This window comes from Taudactylus pleione, unplaced genomic scaffold (assembly GCF_031769625.1).
Source record: "Taudactylus pleione unplaced genomic scaffold, aTauple2 ptg000101l, whole genome shotgun sequence".
NCBI classification, from domain to species: Eukaryota; Metazoa; Chordata; class Amphibia; order Anura; family Myobatrachidae; genus Taudactylus; species Taudactylus pleione.
The window spans coordinates 207,848-229,937 of record NW_028284503.1 but is presented as its reverse complement, the minus strand read 5'-3'; the positions used below and the strand labels follow the sequence as shown (position 1 = coordinate 229,937).

Below are 22,090 nucleotides of genomic sequence, written 5' to 3'. Positions count from 1 at the left end.
CTATCTGCCCCCGTACTGTGTATAGCCTGCGCGTTATACACAGGAGCCATCGCAGGATACCAACGGCTAAAGCTGCCTTAGTGATGTCACTGTGATGTCACTAGTCCCCTGGGAATTGACCAACGTCATTCTCGTGAATGTTGCTTCAGCTCAAACAATGGGCACTAGGTGCTCCTATATCATGGCACGTAACGCAGCAGGGTTGTCTGAGGGCCCGGCGTTGCTACGGCATCCACCTCACAGGAGGCCTTTTGCCGGCTGCTAGTTCTTTATGGAGACACCTGAAAAAGTCACCGCCACATCCTGCGCGCCTCTTACGTCCACGTCACCCAGCTGCTCTGAGCGTAACGTGTGTGTGTGTATAGAATACGGGCGACTTCCCCTGGTAGCTGGCTGTAATAGTGTAGCTGCCATTAGGGCGAGTGTGGCTTAGCGTAGTAGCACCTAACGATTTCCCATTGCCAACTACACATCGCCTGTCAGCGTCTCATCGCCGTGTCCTGTCCTCGCTGCTGTGGATGACGTGTGATTCCCATTTATCCGTCTCATTTCACCAGCACAGCTTGTTGTATTATTAACTCTGTTATTGTCACGCCTGAGAAATGTGTAATTCCCACTCATGAAAGTTTGTGCTGACCACAGTCATCCTACCAGTAACAAATGTCTGCGCTCGGGATCCCGGGGGTCAGAATCCCTACCACTAACCCTCCCTAACCACTACCTAACCCCCTCTCCCCAATCCTAACCCCCCCCCCCCCGGCACCGGTATATAACTAATTAGCATCACCTGTGGTGTTTCTCCTTTACATATCATTTCTCAGGCTCCAGACAATTTTTTCTTTAATGTTTTCTCAGAGCTGCCAACAGTCTTAGACATTCTCTCCGCTTGACTCTAATTTACTGGTCGCCATGTTGGTGAACCCCTGTTATGCGGTGACCTGGATTAATCTGCCTGTGAGACGTCACGTTTCTCTATTGTGTTTTTATAACCCTTACGGCTGAACTTTTGGCTACGTAATTACCGACCGTTGGCGGCTCTGGACGTCTTAAGCTCTTGTGCTGTCGGGGAGATCTCGCAGGGGATCAGTCTTATATAGCGAGACCTATAGAGAGGTATTTACATCGTTGGGCGGCGTACGGCGCTGCCATTGTGGGTGCGCGACGTGCCCCGGACAACAGAACAAGATACAGTATACTTTCAGATTTATGACACTGATGTACTAAGCTCGGGAAAGTGATAAAGTACTAGCCACTCTGCTCTTAACTCTCATCTTACAGGCTGTGTTTGAAAAATGACAGTTAGGAGCTGTTTGGTTGGTAGTTTGTCACTCTCCAATTTATCACTTTTCAGAGCTTAGTACATCTGCCCCTATATCTCCTATAATAGAAGTTTTAGTTCCCTCTGATCCCCTGCGACCGTCCCTGACAGCAGAAGCCATGTTCATGTTGTTATTGATTCAATATTGTTTTATTGATTCATTTGCTTCATTTCCCCCCCCCTTCCTGCCGTGTGTGTTGTGTCAGTCGGTGTACGTCCCCCATGCCTGGGCATTCAGACGATCATATTCATCAAAGGTAGTGACATCATTACTCTCCGCTCGCTGCTAATCTCCTCGCCCTCTGCCGCATTCACCCTCCTACCTGTCCTCTGCTTTCTGGCGAGGTGGCGCAGTCCAGCATCTGTCTGGCTGATGGCAAATAACTGGTTAGTGCAGCAATCCGCTCTCTGTCGTTTAGTGCTGATGGTAAATAGAGGTCATACAGGGGATTAGCCCCTCGCACACCTTTTGCATGCTCACAGTAATTGCAAGTTCGCACCAAATTCTTTGTTGTATGGCTCTGTTCACCCCCACATAGAGCTTTGTTGCTGTGCCACATGCACCAGGGTAAACAGACACCCGCCTTGTACGCAGGTGGTCGGTCGTGCTAAGGTCTCGCTTGTGGTTAAGCCTCTCTGCTGGTTCTCATTCTTGTGCTTTTTTTTTTTTTTCGCTTCCATCTCCCTGGTTTTTAAAGATAGAAATTATTGGTGGCGATCGCGCTCTCTCTGCATTTCCCCTACAGAGATCTATTGTAACCACACCGCTGAATCTGCGATGGACGGTGACCTGGGGGTAGTGAGCTGAGCTGGGTGGGGTAGGGGTAGATTGGGGCAATCGCTATGGGAGAGAGGGAGCAGGTTGGAGGAATACGGTGGTAAAGGGGTGTAGTCTTAGGGGGGTGATGGACGGGCCAGGAGCTGAGGGTCACTTGGTGATTCATTTGCGCAGTCAGTCTGACATGTGCTAGTAATAGGGAGAAGTCTGAGTGAAGAGAGATGGTAAATTGCTTCAATCTCTAGGGGGCGACAGGAGTGGACGGGCCAGGAGTTGGGGGTCAGATGGTGATTAGTAATAATCGGCTATTGATCGGGAGCAGGCTGGATGGGGCTGGCATTAGATTCTGGCAGGTACTGGGGCGAATAGAGAATTTCGGGCAGGTTTGGCTGGCGCAGGGGGCGAGCTTTCTCTGAGGTTTCAGATGGACATTTTCTGGTGCGCGCAGTATTTGTAGGCTGTGCGTGTGTCCTCACGTGTTCTCCTCCCCGTAGAAAACCTACACGGATGAGGAACTGAACACGAAGCTGACAAAGCGGGTGCAGAAAGCCGCGCGGAGACAAGCCAAGCAGGAGGAGCTGAAACGGCTGCACCGGGCACAGGTAGGCGACATAGATGGCTGACAAGCCACCATAACTGGGCCCGGTGGGAGGCGCAACACAGGCTGGTTGCAGTACTCCAGCTACCTAATACGAAAAAAAAAATAAAAAAAATAAATATAAATAAATATATATATATATATATATATATATATATATATATATATATATATATATATCTCATTATATCATTTTTTTTTTTTTTAAATGATTATCTGAAAATGCAATAGCCACAGTGCAAGTATATATCATATACATAGGATATAAAAGATCTGCTGTATATAAAATATATTCATATGATATAGAGGAGAGTGAACTGTAGAACGGCCTTTACTCATCAGTTCATTTTAATCACTCAATGGTTGTTTGTGCACTCTGCCATATTAGTGTAACAGTCTGTCACACGTCCGTAATCACTGACTTTATATTTATGTAAATATAATAATGTTGGGGGCTCTTGTATAAAACAGCAGGGATGGACATTTACCTTTAGTGTTAGGATTGTACTTTTCTTTTTCATATTCTATAATGTTATCTCGTTACATGTACCACCCATTACATCACTTATGCTAATTAGTACAAAGCTGGCGTGTTGTGGAGGACACCCCTAATATAATGTGAATGTATTGGGGTTAGAAATTACTTAGATGTCTTATATACATATATGTTCCTGAGTGATTCAGCATCTCCCATCTGACTCCTAAGAAAGGAAGAAATGTCTTTATATAACAGGGTTGCATAAAAATCGGATATTTAAAAAAAATAAATTAAATAATCAAAAACGGATTTATTTGATTTAAATCAGATTTTTGGGATTTAAATAGGATTTTATATAAAAAATTTTTTTTAAAGTAAACGGTTTACATTTTTAAACATTTATTTAAAATAAAAAAAAAATTAATAGGATTTTTTTTTATTCCTTTTTTTTTCTAAATAAACGTTTAAAAATTTAAAACCTTTACTTTAAAAAAAATGTAATATAAAATCCTATTTAAATCCAAAAAAACAGATTTAAATCAAATAAATCCGTTTTTGATATTTTTTTTTTTTTTAAATATCCGATTTTATGAATATACAGACAAAGAACAGGGAAAGAAACACAGCACAGTGGATATAGTGTTATAATTTCCTTTTTAACTGAAATCGGTGTAACATTGTATAGTCATTCCATCAAACTTCCAAGTATTTTAAAACTTTTTTGCGCTTTTCTATAGCCCCTCCCTCAAAGAGGCGTGGTTTTGTGCATTGGCTGGCCTGTCAGAGAGAGACCCAATGTTATACAATGTACACAGAGCCAGCCCATGACGATGATACGTATATATAATGTGTAATGTTCCATCTCAGATAATCCAGCGCCAGTTGGAGCAGGTGGAGGAGAAGCAGCGGCAGCTGGAGGAGAGAGGGGTCGCGGTGGAGAAAGCCCTGCGGGGAGAAGCAGGTATATTATTATTTTATTCTGGATTGGGATTATATAGTCTGCCACCACATGGGGGCGCTACTGCGCAGTAAAGGTGTTATCCAGTGTCTTCCTGTTGGATGACATCACAGAGATGCAGCCAGCTGATTGGCCAGGGCAGATCTGTAAGGGACGGAATTACATTCTATTAGTTCTTTGTCCAGTATGTTTCAAAATGGTAAATGTTGTTGTTTTTTATTAATGAATGTTTGAAGTCCCCTCTGTCCTGTTTAATGTTCCTCACTTCTGAGAATCCCATGTGTGAATACCGTACTAGGGAAATCCAGTGATGATTCTGTCTGTGACATATGAATTGATGTTTGTGGTTGGGGAGCTGCACATAGGGGGGAGGGGGGGGGACAAAATTATGAATGTTGTGGGCAGACCCATTATTTGTGAGAGTGCAGCCGATCTCAGTGCCTCGTTGGACTCTGCCGTCAGTGAGGCACTGAGTGCCTCGTGCCTCAGATATTTTACTAGTGAATTTATAGCCTGAATATTGGTTCATGCCACAAACTAGCTGCCTCCCAGTATGTAGTCTAAACCCTTTCCTATGAAGCCTGAATCCAATCCCCTAATGTAGGATTTCGGATAGGGCCGGGGTATAACCTGTGCACTATACGTTATCTTAGGGAAATAGATTATAGGCAATTGTCTTCCACTGTATTATTATTATTATTTTTATATATTTAATATGTAGAGTGATCTTAGAGGCGGGGTATATTTGTGTGCCCCGACTTCAGGTCACTGTCATGCATTAAAATGCAGAAATGGCAATATATTGTATGGGGCAAGTGACACTACTGCTAAATGTACACCTAAAAGTCAGTTCCGGTCACTAGGGGGCGCTGCAATGCCTGTACTGTAGTGTGGTGGTTACGTTAGTGGTGCGCTAGCTGTCCTTTATGTGGGACCCGCCAAAGGATGCTGACCCCAAGTGAGGCCGTTCCCAATAGAATTAATTGTATATCGGACAATCTGAAGACCCCTATATAGGTTCTGGGGCCTCGCAGGTTGTTCACCTCTGGTTTGTATAACCCTGAAGGATATATTCATTATTACGTGACCGATGCTCTTTAACATCATAGCGAATGCGGCAAATCAGCCAGTGTGTAATTGTTATTATCATCCTTTATATGTATCATCCGGATCCAGGGCAGAAGATAACCTAAAGGGTCACGCTTTTACCATCTGTGTGTTGTGGCTTTGCCAGACCCCTTTGTGGGGGTAGAAGCATTTGGCGCGTACGCAGTGTCCTATAATATACATTTCGTGGTTACAGAATACGCTGGCCATATATAAATGTTGTTGCTAATAATGATTCCATAGCTCGCTCCCTGCCCAGGTCTCTGAGACCTTCTCTTAATTACTCTTGTTGCCTTTCAGCTTCTCCGATGTTAGTGTACAGCGCTATTATACTGTATCGCTAATCCTCCGTGTAATATAGTGTACAGTGCTATTATACTGTATCGCTAATCCTCCGTATAATATAGTGTACAGTGCTATTTTACTGTATCGCGAATCCTCCGTATAATAGTGTACAGTGCTATTATACTGTATCGCTAATCCTCCGTATAATAGTGTACAGTGCTATTATACTGTATCGCTAATCCTCCGTGTAATATAGTGTACAGTGCTATTATACTGTATCGCTAATCCTCCGTATAATATAGTGTACAGTGCTATTATACTGTATCGCTAATCCTCCGTATAATATAGTGTACAGTGCTATTATACTGTATCACTAATCCTCTGTATAATAGTGTACAGCGCTATTATACTGTATCGCTAATCCTCCGTGTAATATAGTGTACAGTGCTATTATACTGTATCACTAATCCTCCGTATAATAGTGTACAGCGCTATTATACTGTATCGCTAATCCTCCGTATAATATAGTGTACAGTGCTATTATACTGTATCGCGAATCCTCCGTATAATAGTGTACAGCGCTATTATACTGTATCACTAATCCTCCATATAATATAGTGTACAGCGCTATTATACTGTATCACTAATCCTCCGTATAATATAGTGTACAGTGCTATTATACTGTATCGCTAATCCTCCGTGTAATATAGTGTACAGCGTTATTATACTGTATCGCTAATCCTCTGTGTAATATATTGTACAACGCTATTATACTGTATCGCTAATCCTCCGTATAATATAGTGTACAGCGCTATTATACTGTATCGCTAATCCTCCGTGTAATATAGTGTACAGCGTTATTATACTGTATCACTAATCTTCTGTATAATATAGTGTACAACGCTATTATACTGTATCGCTAATCCTCCGTATAATATAGTGTACAGCGCTATTATACTGTATTGCTAATCCTCTGTATAATATAGTGTACAGTGCTATTATACTGTATCGCTAATCCTCCGTATAATAGTGTACAGCGCTATTATACTGTATCGCTAATCTTCCGTGTAATAGTGTACAGCGCTATTATACTGTATCGCTAATCCTCTGTATAATATAGTGTACAGCGCTATTATACTGTATTGCTAATCCTCTGTATAATAGTGTACAGTGCTATTATACTGTATCGCTAATCCTCTGTATAATATAGTGTACAGCGCTATTATACTGTATTGCTAATCCTCCGTATAATATAGTGTACAGCGCTATTATACTGTACTGCTAATCCTCCGTATAATATAGTGTACAGCGCTATTATACTGTATCACTAATCCTCCGTATAATATAGTGTACAGTGCTATTATACTGTATCGCTAATCCTCCGTGTAATATAGTGTACAGCGTTATTATACTGTATCGCTAATCCTCTGTGTAATATATTGTACAACGCTATTATACTGTATCGCTAATCCTCCGTATAATATAGTGTACAGCGCTATTATACTGTATCGCTAATCCTCCGTGTAATATAGTGTACAGCGTTATTATACTGTGTCACTAATCTTCTGTATAATATAGTGTACAACGCTATTATACTGTATCGCTAATCCTCCGTATAATATAGTGTACAGCGCTATTATACTGTATTGCTAATCCTCTGTATAATATAGTGTACAGTGCTATTATACTGTATCGCTAATCCTCCGTATAATATAGTGTACAGCGCTATTATACTGTATCGCTAATCTTCCGTGTAATAGTGTACAGCGCTATTATACTGTATCGCTAATCCTCTGTATAATATAGTGTACAGCGCTATTATACTGTATTGCTAATCCTCTGTATAATAGTGTACAGTGCTATTATACTGTATCGCTAATCCTCTGTATAATATAGTGTACAGTGCTATTATACTGTACTGCTAATCCTCCGTATAATATAGTGTACAGTGCTATTATACTGTATCACTAATCCTCCGTATAATATAGTGTACAGTGCTATTATACTGTATCACTAATCCTCCGTATAATAGTGTACAGCGCTATTATACTGTATCGCTAATCCTCTGTATAATAAAGGTTTTGAAATACCCCTCAGCCTATTCATCTGTTCAATTTTAAAGCTGTACTAAGACCTCGGAAGACATTTGCCTAAAGTGTCCCTCCTCCTAGTTGGATCCCGTGTCCGCTACATGTAAAATCAGTAACCTACGCCGTCTGTAAATGGCGGCAGAGGGAGGTCGGGGGTAGTTTTCTGCCAGGACTGTGAGGAAAGCCAGGGATAAAAAATGGCTGCAGTGCTTACTTGGCCCAGCAGGGGGAGCAGGGAGGTCCTGGTGGTGCCACAATGCATTGTTATGTGTTTCCTGTCAGGCTGCTGCATTCTGTTATCATCTGTACGGTGTACACAATATCTGCACGATGTATATACACTGTGTTCTCCTGTCACTGTCTCTTCTGCTCTGGTGCTGACCTGCTCATTCCATCTCCCTCCACCATCGGCTTCCGCTCATAATGTTATACTGGGGGCTCCTGGTTCCTCAGTCATACATCTAGTCTCTGCTTCTCAAGTCTCCCACCTGTCCCTGTGTTATCCTCCTAACCTCTCCTACCTGTCCCCACTTCATCCACCTTCCCTCTCCCACCTGTCCCTGTCTTATACTCCACCTGTCCCCACTTCATCCACCTCCACTATCCCCACCTTCCCTCTCCCACCTGTCCCTGTCTTCGGAGAGGTTAGGAGGCTACCTGTCCCCACTTCATCCACCTCTGTTTTTGATTTGCTGTCCCCGCCTTCCCTCTCCCACCTGTCCCTCTCTTATCCTCCTCCCCTCTTCACCTGTCCCCACTTCATCCACCTCTGCTGTCCCCACCTTCCCTCTCCCACCTGTCCCTATCTTATACTTTTCACCTGTCCCCACATCATCCACCTCTGCTATCCCTACCTTCCCTCTCCCACCTGTCCCTGTCTTATCCTCCTCTACTCTCCTACCTGTCCCCACTTTATCCACCTCCGCTGTCTCCACCTTCCCTCTTCCACCTGTCCCTATCTTATCCACCTAACCTCTCCCACCTGTCCCCACTTCATTCACCTCTGCTGTCCCCAACTTCACTCTTCCACCTGTCCCCGTCTTCTCCTCTCTCCTACTTGTCCCCACTTCATCCACCTCCACTGTCCCCACTTTCCCTCTCCCACATCCCCAACTTCACAATCTTCCTCTCTCCAACTGCCCAATACACCCACCTCCTACGTACCATGTCCCCAACTTCATCATACCCCCTGTTCAATGTCACCAACCCAATACACCGCCTTACCCATCTCCTCTGTCCTACATCCCCAACCTTACCACATCCCCTGTCCAATGCACCAGCCTCACCCACCACCTCTGTCCTACATCACCAGCCTCACCCACCACCTCTGTCCTACATCACCAGCCTCACCCACCACCTCTGTCCTACATCACCAGCCTCACCCACCACCTCTGTCCTACATCACCAGCCTCACCCACCACCTCTGTCCTACATCACCAGCCTCACCCACCACCTCTGTCCTACATCACCAGCCTCACCCACCACCTCTGTCCTACATCACCAGCCTCACCCACCTCTCCAGTCTCCTCACCCACCTCTCCTGTCCAGTTTCCCCCTGTTCTCCAAAAATTTCACTATAGCCACTTTCCCTGTACCCTATTAGTCCCTGTACCTGTCCTACGTCGCACCCGCTGCCTCGCCACCTCCACCGCCGAGTGTTATAGCTTCCCCTACCTCCCCACTTTCCCTTCCACCCTTCACCCTAAACCCACCCCTCCCCCGCCATGCCTGCTGCACCCACTTTCCCCATCCCGCTGCAACACTTGTATTCTCATGCTGTCCAGTCCGCCCTCTGCGCCTCTCTACTGTCCTGTCCGCCCTCTGCGCCTCTCTACTGTCCTGTCCGCCCTCTGCGCCTCTCTACTGTCCTGTCCGCCCTCTGCGCCTCTCTACTGTCCTGTCCGCCCTCTGCGCCTCTCTACTGTCCTGTCCGCCCTCTGCGCCTCTCTACTGTCCTGTCCGCCCTCTGCGCCTCTCTACTGTCCTGTCCGCCCTCTGCGCCTCTCTACTGTCCTGTCCGCCCTCTGCGCCTCTCTACTGTCCTGTCCGCCCTCTGCGCCTCTCTACTGTCCTGTCCGCCCTCTGCGCCTCTCTACTGTCCTGTCCGCCCTCTGCGCCTCTCTACTGTCCTGTCCGCCCTCTGCGCCTCTCTACTGTCCTGTCCGCCCTCTGCGCCTCTCTACTGTCCTGTCCGCCCTCTGCGCCTCTCTACTGTCCTGTCCGCCCTCTGCGCCTCTCTACTGTCCTGTCCGCCCTCTGCGCCTCTCTGTCCTGTCCGCCCTCTGCGCCTCTCTACTGTCCTGTCCGCCCTCTGCGCTTCTCTGTCCTGTCCGCCCTCTGCGCCTCTGTCCTGTCCGCCCTCTGCGCCTCTGTCCTGTCCTGTCTGCGCCTCTCTGTCCTGTCCGCCCTCTGCGCCTCTCTGTCCTGTCCGCCCTCTGCGCCTCTCTGCTGTCCTGTCCGCCCTCTGCGCCTCTTGCTGTCCTCTCTCTGCGCCTCTCTGTCCTGTCCTGTCCGCCCTCTGAGTCTCTTGCTGTCTCTGTCTTTGGCAATGCAATAACTGTCTTCACAATTCCTTATTGTAGACTATTGGGGAGAGTCTTATTACAGTGACCTCATCGATTTGCACCTGGGTGGTATGTATGCCCAAATCACGTCCCAGTACTAACCTGCTCGCCCCCACCTGCACCTCCCTGTGTCCTGCAAGATCCCCCCCACCATCCCCAGTGACTCCTACCCCCCCTTACCAGCCTGGAAACAACCAGAAGGAATCCAGTAGCGAGTGCTAGATAATAAATCTATTATATATCCTCTATTCCTCAGTGGCTGGCCATTTATATTTACCACAGAAATAATGATCAATGTGGGCAGATTTATGTTTATGAAATTTTATCAGATTTTATTATTATTATTTTCATCTGCACCTCTGGCTAGATTTCTTCTGTGCTTTCCATTCTTGTCTGTGTATTTACAAGGCTTCTAGATTTTAACTCCATTTTTAGAACCTGATAGTCAGCAAGATATAATAAACTCTGCCAAAATGGCACCTGTGTCAGGTACAGAGCGGGAGCCTTCGCTTTATTCCTCTAGTGTTTTAGATTTGCACTAGAAGTGATGAAATGGCTTCTGGATTATACATCCTGACTGGTTTCCTTGCTAGATACAAGGCTGTGTTATATAACTTTAACCAACCACCACTTACAGTCATCTCTAGTAACTTGGGTACTAAAATTCGGCCCATTATCCCTTAATTGTTACCTTGTACATTATATGTTATTACTGACCTGTAACATCTAAGATCCCTCATGGCATGGCAGGCCAGAATCCCGTCTCGTTGCCTGGCGGGCCAGGGTTCCCGTCCCCCCTCGTTGCCTGGCGGGCCGGGGTTCCCGTCCCCCCTCGTTGCCTGGCGGGCCAGGGTCCCGTCCCCTCTCGTTGCCTGGCGGGCCAGGGTCCCGTCCCCTCTCGTTGCCTGGCGGGCCAGGGTCCCGTCCCCTCTCGTTGCCTGGCGGGCCAGGGTCCCGTCCCCTCTCGTTGCCTGGCGGGCCAGGGTCCCGTCCCCTCTCGTTGCCTGGCGGGCCAGGGTCCCGTCCCCTCTCGTTGCCTGGCGGGCCAGGGTCCTGTCTCGTTGCAAGAGGTGATGAGAATGTGGATAAGACTTTTCGTAGCATCAAGGTAGAGGAAGGGTCTAATAGTCTAAGGTTGCAAGGCTTGAAATGAAGAGATTGGGAAAGGAGCTGGATGAGTGGGGAGGTAGCACCCAGGCAGTGGACACGAGGAACAGAGCAGTGTTCTCAGCAGTGGTGTTGTGGGAAGTGGGAAGGGGGGGGGGATGGGATAGGTACAGATTTTAGATAGATACTAGAGGATGGAGGGCGCCCATGGGTGTTAGACTTGGATGATATCCTGTAGAGGTGCTACTTGAGACCAAGGAGATGATTATTCAGCAAGGTAGGGAGGTACACAGAGAGTAGAGCAGCAAGCTGAGGAGAGAGCCTTCAAGGAACCCACAGAATGGTGGAGGAGCCAGGGTATGCGGTTGGAGAAGTAGGTGGGTATCCAGGAGAGGACAGTGTTACAGAGGAATTAAGGGGGTGCAGGAGAAGTGCCAAGGTGCTAAAAACCGCAGAGGGTGCCGAAGGTAGTAACCCATGGATTTGGCAGTGAGAAGATCATTGGTGACTTTGGTAAGGGAGGTTTCTGTGGAGTGCGGAGGGTGGAGGGGAGGAAGCTGGGAAGGCGGCTATAGGCAGGATGCGCTAGTAACTCTGAGGTGAAGGGGAGCAGAGCGCCGAGTGGGCGGTAGTGGGCACAAGAAGGAAGAGGTGGAGGGTAAGGTGTCAATTAAAAAAAAAAAAAAGTATTACATTTTATATTACCTGTGTATATGTATAAGATAAATATAATCTAAAAATGTATATAAGCATTCTTGTTGTAGAGCCATCTAGTGTTTATGATTATGCTGGTCACTCTGCTTCCCGAGCCATTGTTTCTCTTCTCTTCCCCACGCTCCTATTCCAGAACACTCCTGTCTGTCTTAATGAAGTACGATCATCTCATCATCTTAGTGTGATCATCTCATAATGCTGAGTTTCCCAAACTCCACCATTACCGTCCAGGTTTTAAGGATATCCATTCTTGTGTCCAGGTGGTGAAATCAATATGACTGTGGTACTAACTAAGGCACTTGTGCTCAAGCCTGGATATCCTTAAAGCCTGGACTGTAATGGTGGCGTTTAGGAAACCGTCGTAATGCTATATATTGGGGCACTGGTCACACATGCTGTTTGAGTGACATCATTGGGTCAGGATATGACATCATGTGGGCTTGTGTCGGCTACAGCTCTCCTGGTGCAGTTACAGCACATAATGGTGGTTGCAGTCTCTGTAGCAGACACGAGGCCATTGCTGGTGCCTGTAGCAGTGCAGACACAGGGTCATCCCCCTGGGGGAAGGGGCTGCTCCCTCTTAGCAGGTCGGCATTGCACAGGATGGGAGGGGAAATGCGTCATATTGCAGTAATAAGTTCGGTAGTCACAGAGTGTTAGGCAGTGGCACCACAAGAGGGCGCCATGCGCATTACTCGGGGCTGGTCACCGAGGTCCCAGCGTAGAAGTAACCAGGTGTTTCATGCAGGGGATTCTGGAAGTGTTGGACCCTCCTTCCCACGTCCTAGTCTCTGGCAGCGTCATACATAAAGTACATATAAAAAAATGTCATTTATTAATGTTGTGTAAAATGTGCCTACGCAGGGTACTTCATTAGAGCAAATGCTGCTGGCCGCAGGCTCTCCTCCCTGTCTTCTGTCCCCGGTAGTCGCTGACCAGGGACCAGAGCTAATGAAAGCAGCATTTTATCTAATGAAGGATGATTGTGCGCTGACGTGCCCCCGCTGTCGCCAGGGTCATCGGGTGGCACAACTGGCAGAGAATAGGGGGGATTCGTGTTTCCTGACCCCAATCTGAGTTGTTTTCCTACTCTCTCTTCTTGTTGTTTCCTGCGTTCACTCTTTGTCCTTTTTGCTTTCTTCCTCCTTTGTACCCCTCCCCCCTCCTCATTTTCGCCCACGCTGTCTTCTCCGCTTCCACCCTTCTCTGCCCCCCCCCCCCCACGGCTCACTCTTTGCAGTCGATCCCATTGTGGGGACACCGCGCCGTAGACCTATCTCCTTCTGCCCTTGCTGTGCCCACGAAGGTAACGTAGCTTTACTGTCTGCCACCCTTGCCCGGCTGGCACCCCCATGGTCCTCTCCTCAGATCACCCCACGCCTCCCCCCATTGCCTGCTCATACCTGGCTGCTTGTAGTGACCGCTGCATGGCTGGCTTCATAAAACAGGATTCATAATCAGAATATACCATTGGCGTAAGCTCCATCATTCATTGCTTGCCAGGCTGTCGTGCTCTCTGCATCCCTGTGTTGTGCCATCCCCGACGGGTGCCTGGAACGGAGACTCTTCATGTGGCATGAGGGGTGCCCAGTTAGGAGAAAAGGGGGGGTCATTGCAGTGCCTGTAGCCTGGCCTGTACATTGCTCGGAGTGTTACTGGAGACCCCCACCACAATTTGGTGGTTACAGACGGATCCACATTAAACGCCCATCCCGCATTTCACGGCTTTGAATGTTTGTCCGCTAGTTTTGTTGTCTGTGTCCGAGATCTCTGTTGTTTTTGGATATTTATTTTTGTGATAATCTGTTAGTATTCTGCTCTATGGTTCTCTTCAACTGTATCCTAAATCCTACACGACCTGACAGCTGGGAGTAGTTGGGTTGGCGTACAGACAAGGCGCCACCCGGGTGATCGGCGCAGTTACCGGATTTCATCCAGCAGAACAAGATTCTTTTTATGAGATGATAATTAAAAAACAGTCTGCCTGCACCCCGTCCCCTGAAATATTGTGTTAGACCTCGCTAGGATGATATGCACTATATATCGCTGAGAGCTTGAGCGTGGTATAGTAAACCCGGACCCAGACTGGTGCCGCTTTGGTACTGGGTCTCCTCTCGCTATGATGGCGGATAGAGCCCCCCTCTGCTTTGTGTGGTATCCCGGCTGCTTGTGTTATGAACGCTAATTGCTCCCCCCCCCCCCTCCTCCCAGTCTATCCTCACATCTCCAGCTAAGCTCTAGTGCTGATCATTAACCCCGTTACTGCTGGTTGGGGTGATGGCTCTCTGTGCGCAGCAGTGGCGAGGTTAATGTCCCACGCCCTCGTCTCTCCGGTTCACACGCCGCTCTCACACATACTGTCCCCTTTTAGCGTCACGTTTGCCTCTGAGGGGCTGGTTTCCAGCTTAGCAAAGTGTCGGTGTGTTCAGGGGTGTCACAAATTGAATAGAAAACTTGTGAGCTAGTTATAGTTCTGGTGGTGTCGTAGCGGAAGCCGGCAGATGACGCTTTTTTTTTTTTTTTTTTTTGTGTCCTCTGTTCCAGTATCTCCGGCGTATTAACGCAGAGATCATTGCGCAGCGACGCAAAGTTACAGCTAGGACCAGGTACAGATGATGCTGCCCGTTAGACGCTAATGTGGGTGCAATGATGCCGTTCTGAGGGTGTCGTTGGCACTATGAGAACTGTCTGATGTGCGACGCAGAGGCCGTGGAATTATATTCATAGTTTCGCTTCCGACATTTAAATCAGATGTGATGTAGATAAGAGAAAGCAAATATAGGTTCTACATTTCTATATGTAATGATACAGCAAAGGCAGCCAATAGTACAGCATGTAGCTGGGTGTGCGTGATGGAGAGATATGGGGGAGCGTCCGAGGGAGAAATGGGAAACCGCACAAGGGGATAATACAACATAAGTAAGGAACAATTTATACAAAATAATGGGGATACGTAGGTGATTACATTATAGACACTGGGTATGTTGAGATGGAGGATGAGTTAGAGGAAGTAGTATGATATGAAGTGTTGCTATATAGAGGTATGTAGAGAAGGGGAGTGGTTGCATGTTGGTAGGAGGAGGAGCTAGGGAAGGAGGAGGAGTTAGAGGAAGTAGTATGATATGAAGTATTGCTATGCAGAGGTAGGTAGAGAAGGGGAGTGGTTGCATGCTGGTAGGAGGTGCTAGGGAAGGAGGAGGAGTTAAAGGAAGTGGTATATGATATCAAGCATTAATATGAAGAGGTCAGTAGAGAAGGGGAGTGGTTTGGAGTTGTAGGAGGAGGAGTTGGAGTAAGTGATATGTAGTGTTGCTATGAAGGGATAGATAGAGAAGGGGAGTGGTTTGGAGTTGTAGGAGGAGGAGTTAGAGTAAGTGATATGTAGTGTTGCTATGAAGAGAGGTAGAGAAGGGGAGTGGTTGCATGTTGGTAGGAGGAGGAGGTAGAGTAAGTGTTATGTGATATGAAGAGATAGAGAAGGGGAGTGGTTTGGAGTTGTAGGAGGAGGAGTCAGAGTAAGTGATATGTAGTGTTGCTATGAAGGGATAGGTAGAGAAGGGGAGTGGTTTGGAGTTGTAGGAGGAGGAGTCAGAGTAAATGATATGTAGTGTTGCTATGAAGGGATAGGTAGAGAAGGGGAGTGGTTTGGAGTTGTAGGAGGAGGAGTCAGAGTAAGTGATCTGTAGTGTTGCTATGAAGAGAGGTAGAGAAGGGGAGTGGTTGCATGTTGGTAGGAGGAGGAGGTAGAGTAAGTGTTATGTGATATGAAGAGATAGAGAAGGGGAGTGGTTTGGAGTTGTAGGAGGAGGAGTCAGAGTAAGTGATATGTAGTGTTGCTATGAAGAGATAGAGAAGGGGAGTGGTTTGGAGTTGTAGGAGGAGGAGTTAGAGTAAGTGATATGTAGTGTTGCTATGAAGAGATAGAGAAAGGGAGTGGTTGCATGTTGGTAGGAGGAGGCCTTAGAGCTGTTGGAGGATAAGGAAATGCGCACAGTGGACGCAGCCATTTTGTTGTCTGGGAGCCATTTTGATGCATAAATCTATTGGTGGATTGATAGTCTACATACTTATGATTATTGGCCTAACCTACAAAATGGCTGCCTCCGCTGTGTGTAGGTGACGGGTAGCCGTGCTAGGAAGGGAATGATGGAGTAGGAGGAGTGCCACGGACTGGCTAGCTGTGCAATGGCCGATATAGGGAGCCATGAGGCCCAGTTACCAGTGATTGGTTATAAATATTCTATTGAGGCAGCAGAGACCTTAATATATCATGGAGTCACCTTGCTGCCAAGGTGTATCCACTGATTGTGACACCAGCTGTGGGGAATGCGTCAGCGCCAAGACGCACATGTTCCTGGGTGACAGCGCCCCCTCCAGTGTGTGCTCGACAGTGCTCGGCTTTGGGCAGACCCCTCTTCGGCTTTGTGTTTTCTGTTGGTTTGTTTTTATATTATTATTTGCCCCGTCACTCCCCCCTGCGCCCCTCTTCTGATTCCTGGTTATAACCATGTTGGCTCTGTTGCAGGGATGGGTAAGAAGGACGACCCCAAACTGATGCAGGAATGGTTCCGGCTGGTGCAGGAGAAGAACGCCCTGGTCCGATACGAGTCTGAGCTGATGATATTGTGAGTTACGGTCTATGCTCTGGGGGGCAATGATACGCAAATAATACACGCGTGCATTTCTTAAGCCAGGCACAGTGTCGCAGTGACGACTTTCCATGTGGCATATAATATTATAATTATATTAGGTAGGCGTGACTGTCGGTACCTAATAATGTGATGTCATTGGAAAGCGTGGCTGTGAGGTGCCCTAATATTGTGATGTCATTGGGAGGCGTGGCTGTGAGGTGACCTATATTGTGATGTCATTGGGAGGCGTGGCTGTGAGGTGACCTATATTGTGATGTCATTGGGAGGCGTGACTGTGAATGATGACTTTTAATACCATTACGTGATGTCATTGGTAGGCGTGGCTGTGAATGGGGCCTTGTAATACCATTACGTGATGTCATTGGGAGGCGTGTCTGAGGTGACATAATAACAGGATGTCATTGGGAGGCCTGGTTTCTATGTAGAACGACATTAGTTTATAGACACAGATAAAAATGTAGAATAGGTGCATAGTAAACGGTCAAGAATGATTACGATATAAGACACTACGCATTTCTCCTGCAAGTGTTTCAGTTCAGATTCTTGCCGGCGAATTTGCATCAAATTATATTATTGATTTATTTTTTCCTATATATTGGTGTTTATCCTCTGAATGATACTAGTGGTGCGGTGGCTGCAGCTGTTCTGAACCTGCAACTTATTCCCTGTTACCTCTTTGCAGCGCCCGGGAGCTGGAATTAGAGGACAGACAGAGCCGTCTGCAGCAGGAGCTGCGAGAACGGATGGCCGTGGAAGGTAAGTGATAGTCTGGGTGTTTCAGCACAGGGGCAGCTTGCCGAATGCAGAATGAGATTGTTGAGACGTTTGGGGGATAGTAGACGGTTGCCCGGATAATACGCCCCAACGAGCTGCTTCTCCCAGCCGTTCTGTCCCACTTTCAGAGAGAGGGAAGGGTAAACGGCCACAGGCTCAGGAGAGTTTAGTGCACAATGTTGTGTCACACGTATATTCTACAGTAAGGCTACATGACAGAGTGTGTTACACTATATACAGAGTAGGAGGTTTTTAGAAGTGAAGATGTTGCCCATAGTAACCAATCAGATTCTACTTATTTATCTCGTGCCTTCTATAAGATAATAGTTAGAATCTGGTTGCTATGAGCAACATCTTCACTTTTAAAACCCTCACTGTATTAACTATACCCCTCGGAGTCTATAATCTTCCAATTTATGATATATACAGGGTAGGAGACCGTATACAGACCGGTCTTTATAGTGACATTATATAGCTACCAATTGAATACCATACTCCTTGTTAGGTAGAAATGCTTCTTTAAGTTTTAAAGAGCAGTCATTTCCCTGCGCAGAATAATTGTAGCGCGGTTGCTGTATACGACGGGCGTAGTAATAGTAGAGGTTGCTGACAAAGTGGTCAGAAGGGTAAATCCTGGTATAGAAGCGTTTGCGTCAGAAAAGGTCTCTATAATCCCTGTAATATGTGTTTTGTGTGAGCAGACGGCAGGTAACTCATTCCACTCCCCCCCGCAGATAACCTGAAGAGCGAGCAGGAGCTGTCGGACGAGAAGCGGATCCTGAACGAGATGCTGGACGTGGTGGAGCAGAGAGACGCCCTGGTGGCGCTGTTGGAAGAGCAGCGTCTGCGGGAGAAGGAGGAGGACAAAGACTTGGAGGAAGTGATGTTATCTAAAGGCTACAACTTAAACTGGTCCTGAGAGCCCTCCTGAGCGGAGAATATGTTTTACCGGGCGCTGCCATTCGTCATACGCATGGCGCAGGCACAAGGCTGCCTCGCGGAGATGTTACATGGACCCGCTGCCACCATGCACAGCGCACGGTGGTCTCAGCGGCAGCGAGGCGTTAAAAGGGAGACTGTGTTTCTCAGCGGCTAATTGTACGGAGCATTTTCCTCCGGTATGACACTGAAAAAAACCCTCAAAGCTGCAGTCTCTATTCAGGTTTACATTACGCTGCCATGTATAATGGTGCAGAGTATGACCACGTGTAATATTCGTCACTAAAAGTGATCGGTCACTTGCAGTGGGAAGATTTGGCCACTAGGTGGCCCCCTCGTTTTCTGGTTGTCTTTATCCTCATAGATTACATTTGGAAGGATGCCTGTGTTGTAAGATTGAAGTTTATATTGTCGCGGCTCCTGAGCCCGAGTCAAGGTTGTTCGGAAATGTAGTATTTACCCCCAGCCCCACCTGGAGTCACTTAGAAGGTCTTGTAAGCAAGTGGAAAGGGGGATTTGCATGATGGCGTTTATAGCAAAGCAACCTGAAACCTCCAATTAAATTCAGGTATGTCTGGTTTACTGGTTTTTTTTTTTCACCTGAGAACGCGCAGAACGCGCAGATTGTTTCCTGCACTAACGACGTTTGAATGAAGACGACTTATTTTGCTATTTTTTAATTTTGTTTCTCAAACATAGTCTCCCTTTTAACCATGTGGATTCCGGAGAAGATTTGGGGTGCGATAAATAACCAACTCCACGCTTCCTGGCTCGCCCCCACGGTATGGTCCGAATCGTTCTTCCAATGTGTCATCTTCGTTTTTATGTCCAGAACGTTAACCTCTGCAGTGCTGGTGTGTGAGGCGACTTTTATTTGCCCCTTTCAGTACTGTAGCCGGTAAATGTTGGGGGAATAACATTCACATTGTGGGGGAAATTGATTTAAAACTCCAAAGTGGTTTCTTTTTAGATTTTTATTTAACTTTTTTCTGGAGTTTGGAGGTGGGGAACAACGTGGGGGGGAATCCTTCATCTCTCCCGAATATTGGGTCCTGCGTCCATTGCTGTTGGGGAGATTAAACCACACAACAAAATAAAGTGTCTCTCGGCCAATAGCAATTGGGGGTTCGTCGCATCGGACTTGTGTGTTGACCCTTTGAAATCCAGCTGAACATGGTCGTAAGAACGGAAATGTTTTTTGGAAAGGTAGATCGATGCGGCCTGATGTTCACAGGTTGAGCCTACGTGAGACTGAATGTATACACCTTTCCCGATCACCTTTGTATTTTATGTTACATAGTAAATATTTTAACAGAATATAATTCCACAGTGGCTCTTTGTCCATTGGACCTGTCGTCTCCTGTTCTGCATAATGCACTATTGGTTTCTGTTTGCATGTGCAACAACTGCCAGCCTCGCCAACCGGAACCCTCGACCCTGATCACTGCATCTGGGGAGTCGCCCCCGCGGACCTCTGTCCATCTGCAAAGCCCAGGCGAGGGTTCAGCTTATTGTATGACCCCTTTCCTGTCTGGGCTTTTTAGAGAGAGAGAACGTATATAGTGTGAGGCCAGGTGGCGCAGACGCGAGGTTCGGTGCCCGCCTGAGGAACGGTGCTGAGCATGCAAATTATTTCTGATAAGTCTGTTACACATTTCCAGGTTACTGTACCGTACGCATGGCTGCCTTCATCTGTTTTACATGTCAATTCAAATAAGCTGTTCTGTGCCCCTGTAGTTGTGTTACTAAGACTCAGGCTGTAGATATAATGGTATACGTCTGCCTCACGTCATAGTATAACTTTCTACGTAACAATCTGCCATACAAGATAAAGAAGCCGAATACATATCTGTGTATCGGTCCCCTTCAGCCTTACCCCAATGTGTGGTCCGTTGTCGCCGTGTAGCAAGTAGGCCAAATACATTGTTTTTTTTTTTAGATAGAAAATATTTGTTATACCCCCAAATTAATGTTAACCAGCTCAAGCGTGTGAATTAGTTTGGCAGATAACCGCACGTGCGCGACGTATAATCATATTGTTGTGACCGTTGGCCGTCTCCGTAGAGTTTGGTATCCGCCGCGATGGTCGGCACGTTAGAAAGGGATCCAGGCGATTGGGGAGGAGCGACGGGATGGAACGGTCTGTGGGCCGATGACGCGCTGTGAGGTGGGTGGCGGTTATCTGTATAATGGAATTCCGTACAACGTTAGCATTGTGAATTTCTCTTCCATAGCGCAGAGGGGGGCGGCGTCCCAAAAGCACATAACGCTTCTATAGGAGAATCGGACCTAACAAGGGCCCAGCGCCCATCTCCCAATATGCAGTGATCTGGCGCCATACAGTTATCATTTGCTGCGGGAACGGGTTAAGTGTTGAAAGTGTAACCACCTTAAGCCTTTCCCCTCTGCAACGCTCAGCTCCGCAAGGCTGAACACGTGGCGTCCACGCGGAATATTCGATTTCTTGTTTAAATATTGATAATTTATCTAAAGGTTTTACGCTGTTAAGTTTTTTCTTTTCCTTTAGTTTTCCTGCTGTATATTCAATGTCTCTGTAGCATGTTCAGAAGCCATGAGACCCACTTCTCTGCCAAGCCTGGGGACCTGGGGGGGGGTTATAGAGCCCCACTGCCTCTGGTGCTACCGGGAGAGGAGAGGTCGCGTCCATCTGCCCCGATAGTGCCCATCTGGGTGACAGCTCGTAAGTCTGTGCCTCCGTGCCATGGTGGGCATTAGAAGGGCAATCCTCTGTGTCCTGTACCACGACCACGGGATGTAGTGTAACAATAATATGTGCAGACACTGTGTTCACTTTTTTTTTTTTCATCAATTAACTTATTTTTTAATACTTGAAAGAAGAGTTGCTGTTTTTATATATAAAGGTTCAGATGCTAATTTCCTTGTGTCTGTTTCTTTATTGATTGGGTCTCAGGGTATTGGAATGTATATGATGGATAACTGATTGGTTCTCAGCGTATTGGAATGTATATGATGGATGACTGGGTGTCGGAGTATTGGAATGTATATGATGGATGACTGATTGGGTCTCAGTATTGGAATGTATATGATGGATTACTGATTGGGTCTCAGGGTATTGGAATGTATATGATGGATGACTGATTGGGTCTCAGTATTGAAATGTATATGATGGATTACTGATTGGGTCTCAGGGTATTGGAATGTATATGATGGATTACTGATTGGGTCTCAGTATTGGAATGTATATGATGGATGACTGGGTGTCGGAGTATTGGAATGTATATGATGGATGACTGATTGGGTCCTGGAGTATTGGAATGTATATGATGGATGACTGGGTCTCAGGGTATTGGAATGTATATGATGGATTACTGATTGGGTCTCAGGGTATTGGAATGTATATGATGGATGACTGATTGGGTCTCAGGGTATTGGAATGTATATGATGGATGACTGATTGGGTCTCAGTATTGGAATGTATATGATAAATGATTGGGTCTCAGTATTGGAATGTATATGAGGGATAACTGATTGGGTCCTGGAGTATTGGAATGTATATGATGGATAACTGATTGGGTCTCAGGGTATTGGAATGTATATGATGGATGACTGATTGGGTCCTGGAGTATTGGAATGTATATGATGGATGACTGATTGGGTCCTGGAGTATTGGAATGTATATGATGGATGACTGATTGGATGTCGGAGTATTGGAATGTATATGATGGATTACTGATTGGGTCTCAATA

At 46.6% G+C, this 22,090-nt stretch overlaps 1 protein-coding gene across 24 annotated transcripts in view; it reads left to right on the top strand.

Moving 5' to 3' along the window:
- MICAL3 (microtubule associated monooxygenase, calponin and LIM domain containing 3) overlaps positions 1-21,257 on the top strand; it is a 134,857-nt gene extending 113,600 nt beyond the window's left edge. For 16 of the 24 annotated variants that reach the window (XM_088470556.1, XM_088470554.1, XM_088470576.1 and 13 more), the window contains 8 exons: positions 1,525-1,575; positions 2,591-2,698; positions 4,040-4,133; positions 10,195-10,245; positions 13,238-13,303; positions 16,523-16,622; positions 17,332-17,405; positions 18,158-21,257. In XM_088470556.1, the coding sequence (XP_088326682.1) occupies positions 1,525-1,575; positions 2,591-2,698; positions 4,040-4,133; positions 10,195-10,245; positions 13,238-13,303; positions 16,523-16,622; positions 17,332-17,405; positions 18,158-18,342 (729 nt within the window). In that variant the 3' untranslated portion in view covers positions 18,343-21,257. The remainder of the gene's footprint in view (positions 1-1,524; positions 1,576-2,590; positions 2,699-4,039; positions 4,134-10,194; positions 10,246-13,237; positions 13,304-16,522; positions 16,623-17,331; positions 17,406-18,157) is intronic. The other 8 variants (XM_088470566.1, XM_088470558.1, XM_088470561.1 and 5 more) reach the window with 5 other exon arrangements.
- The last annotated feature ends 833 nt before the right edge of the window (positions 21,258-22,090 follow it).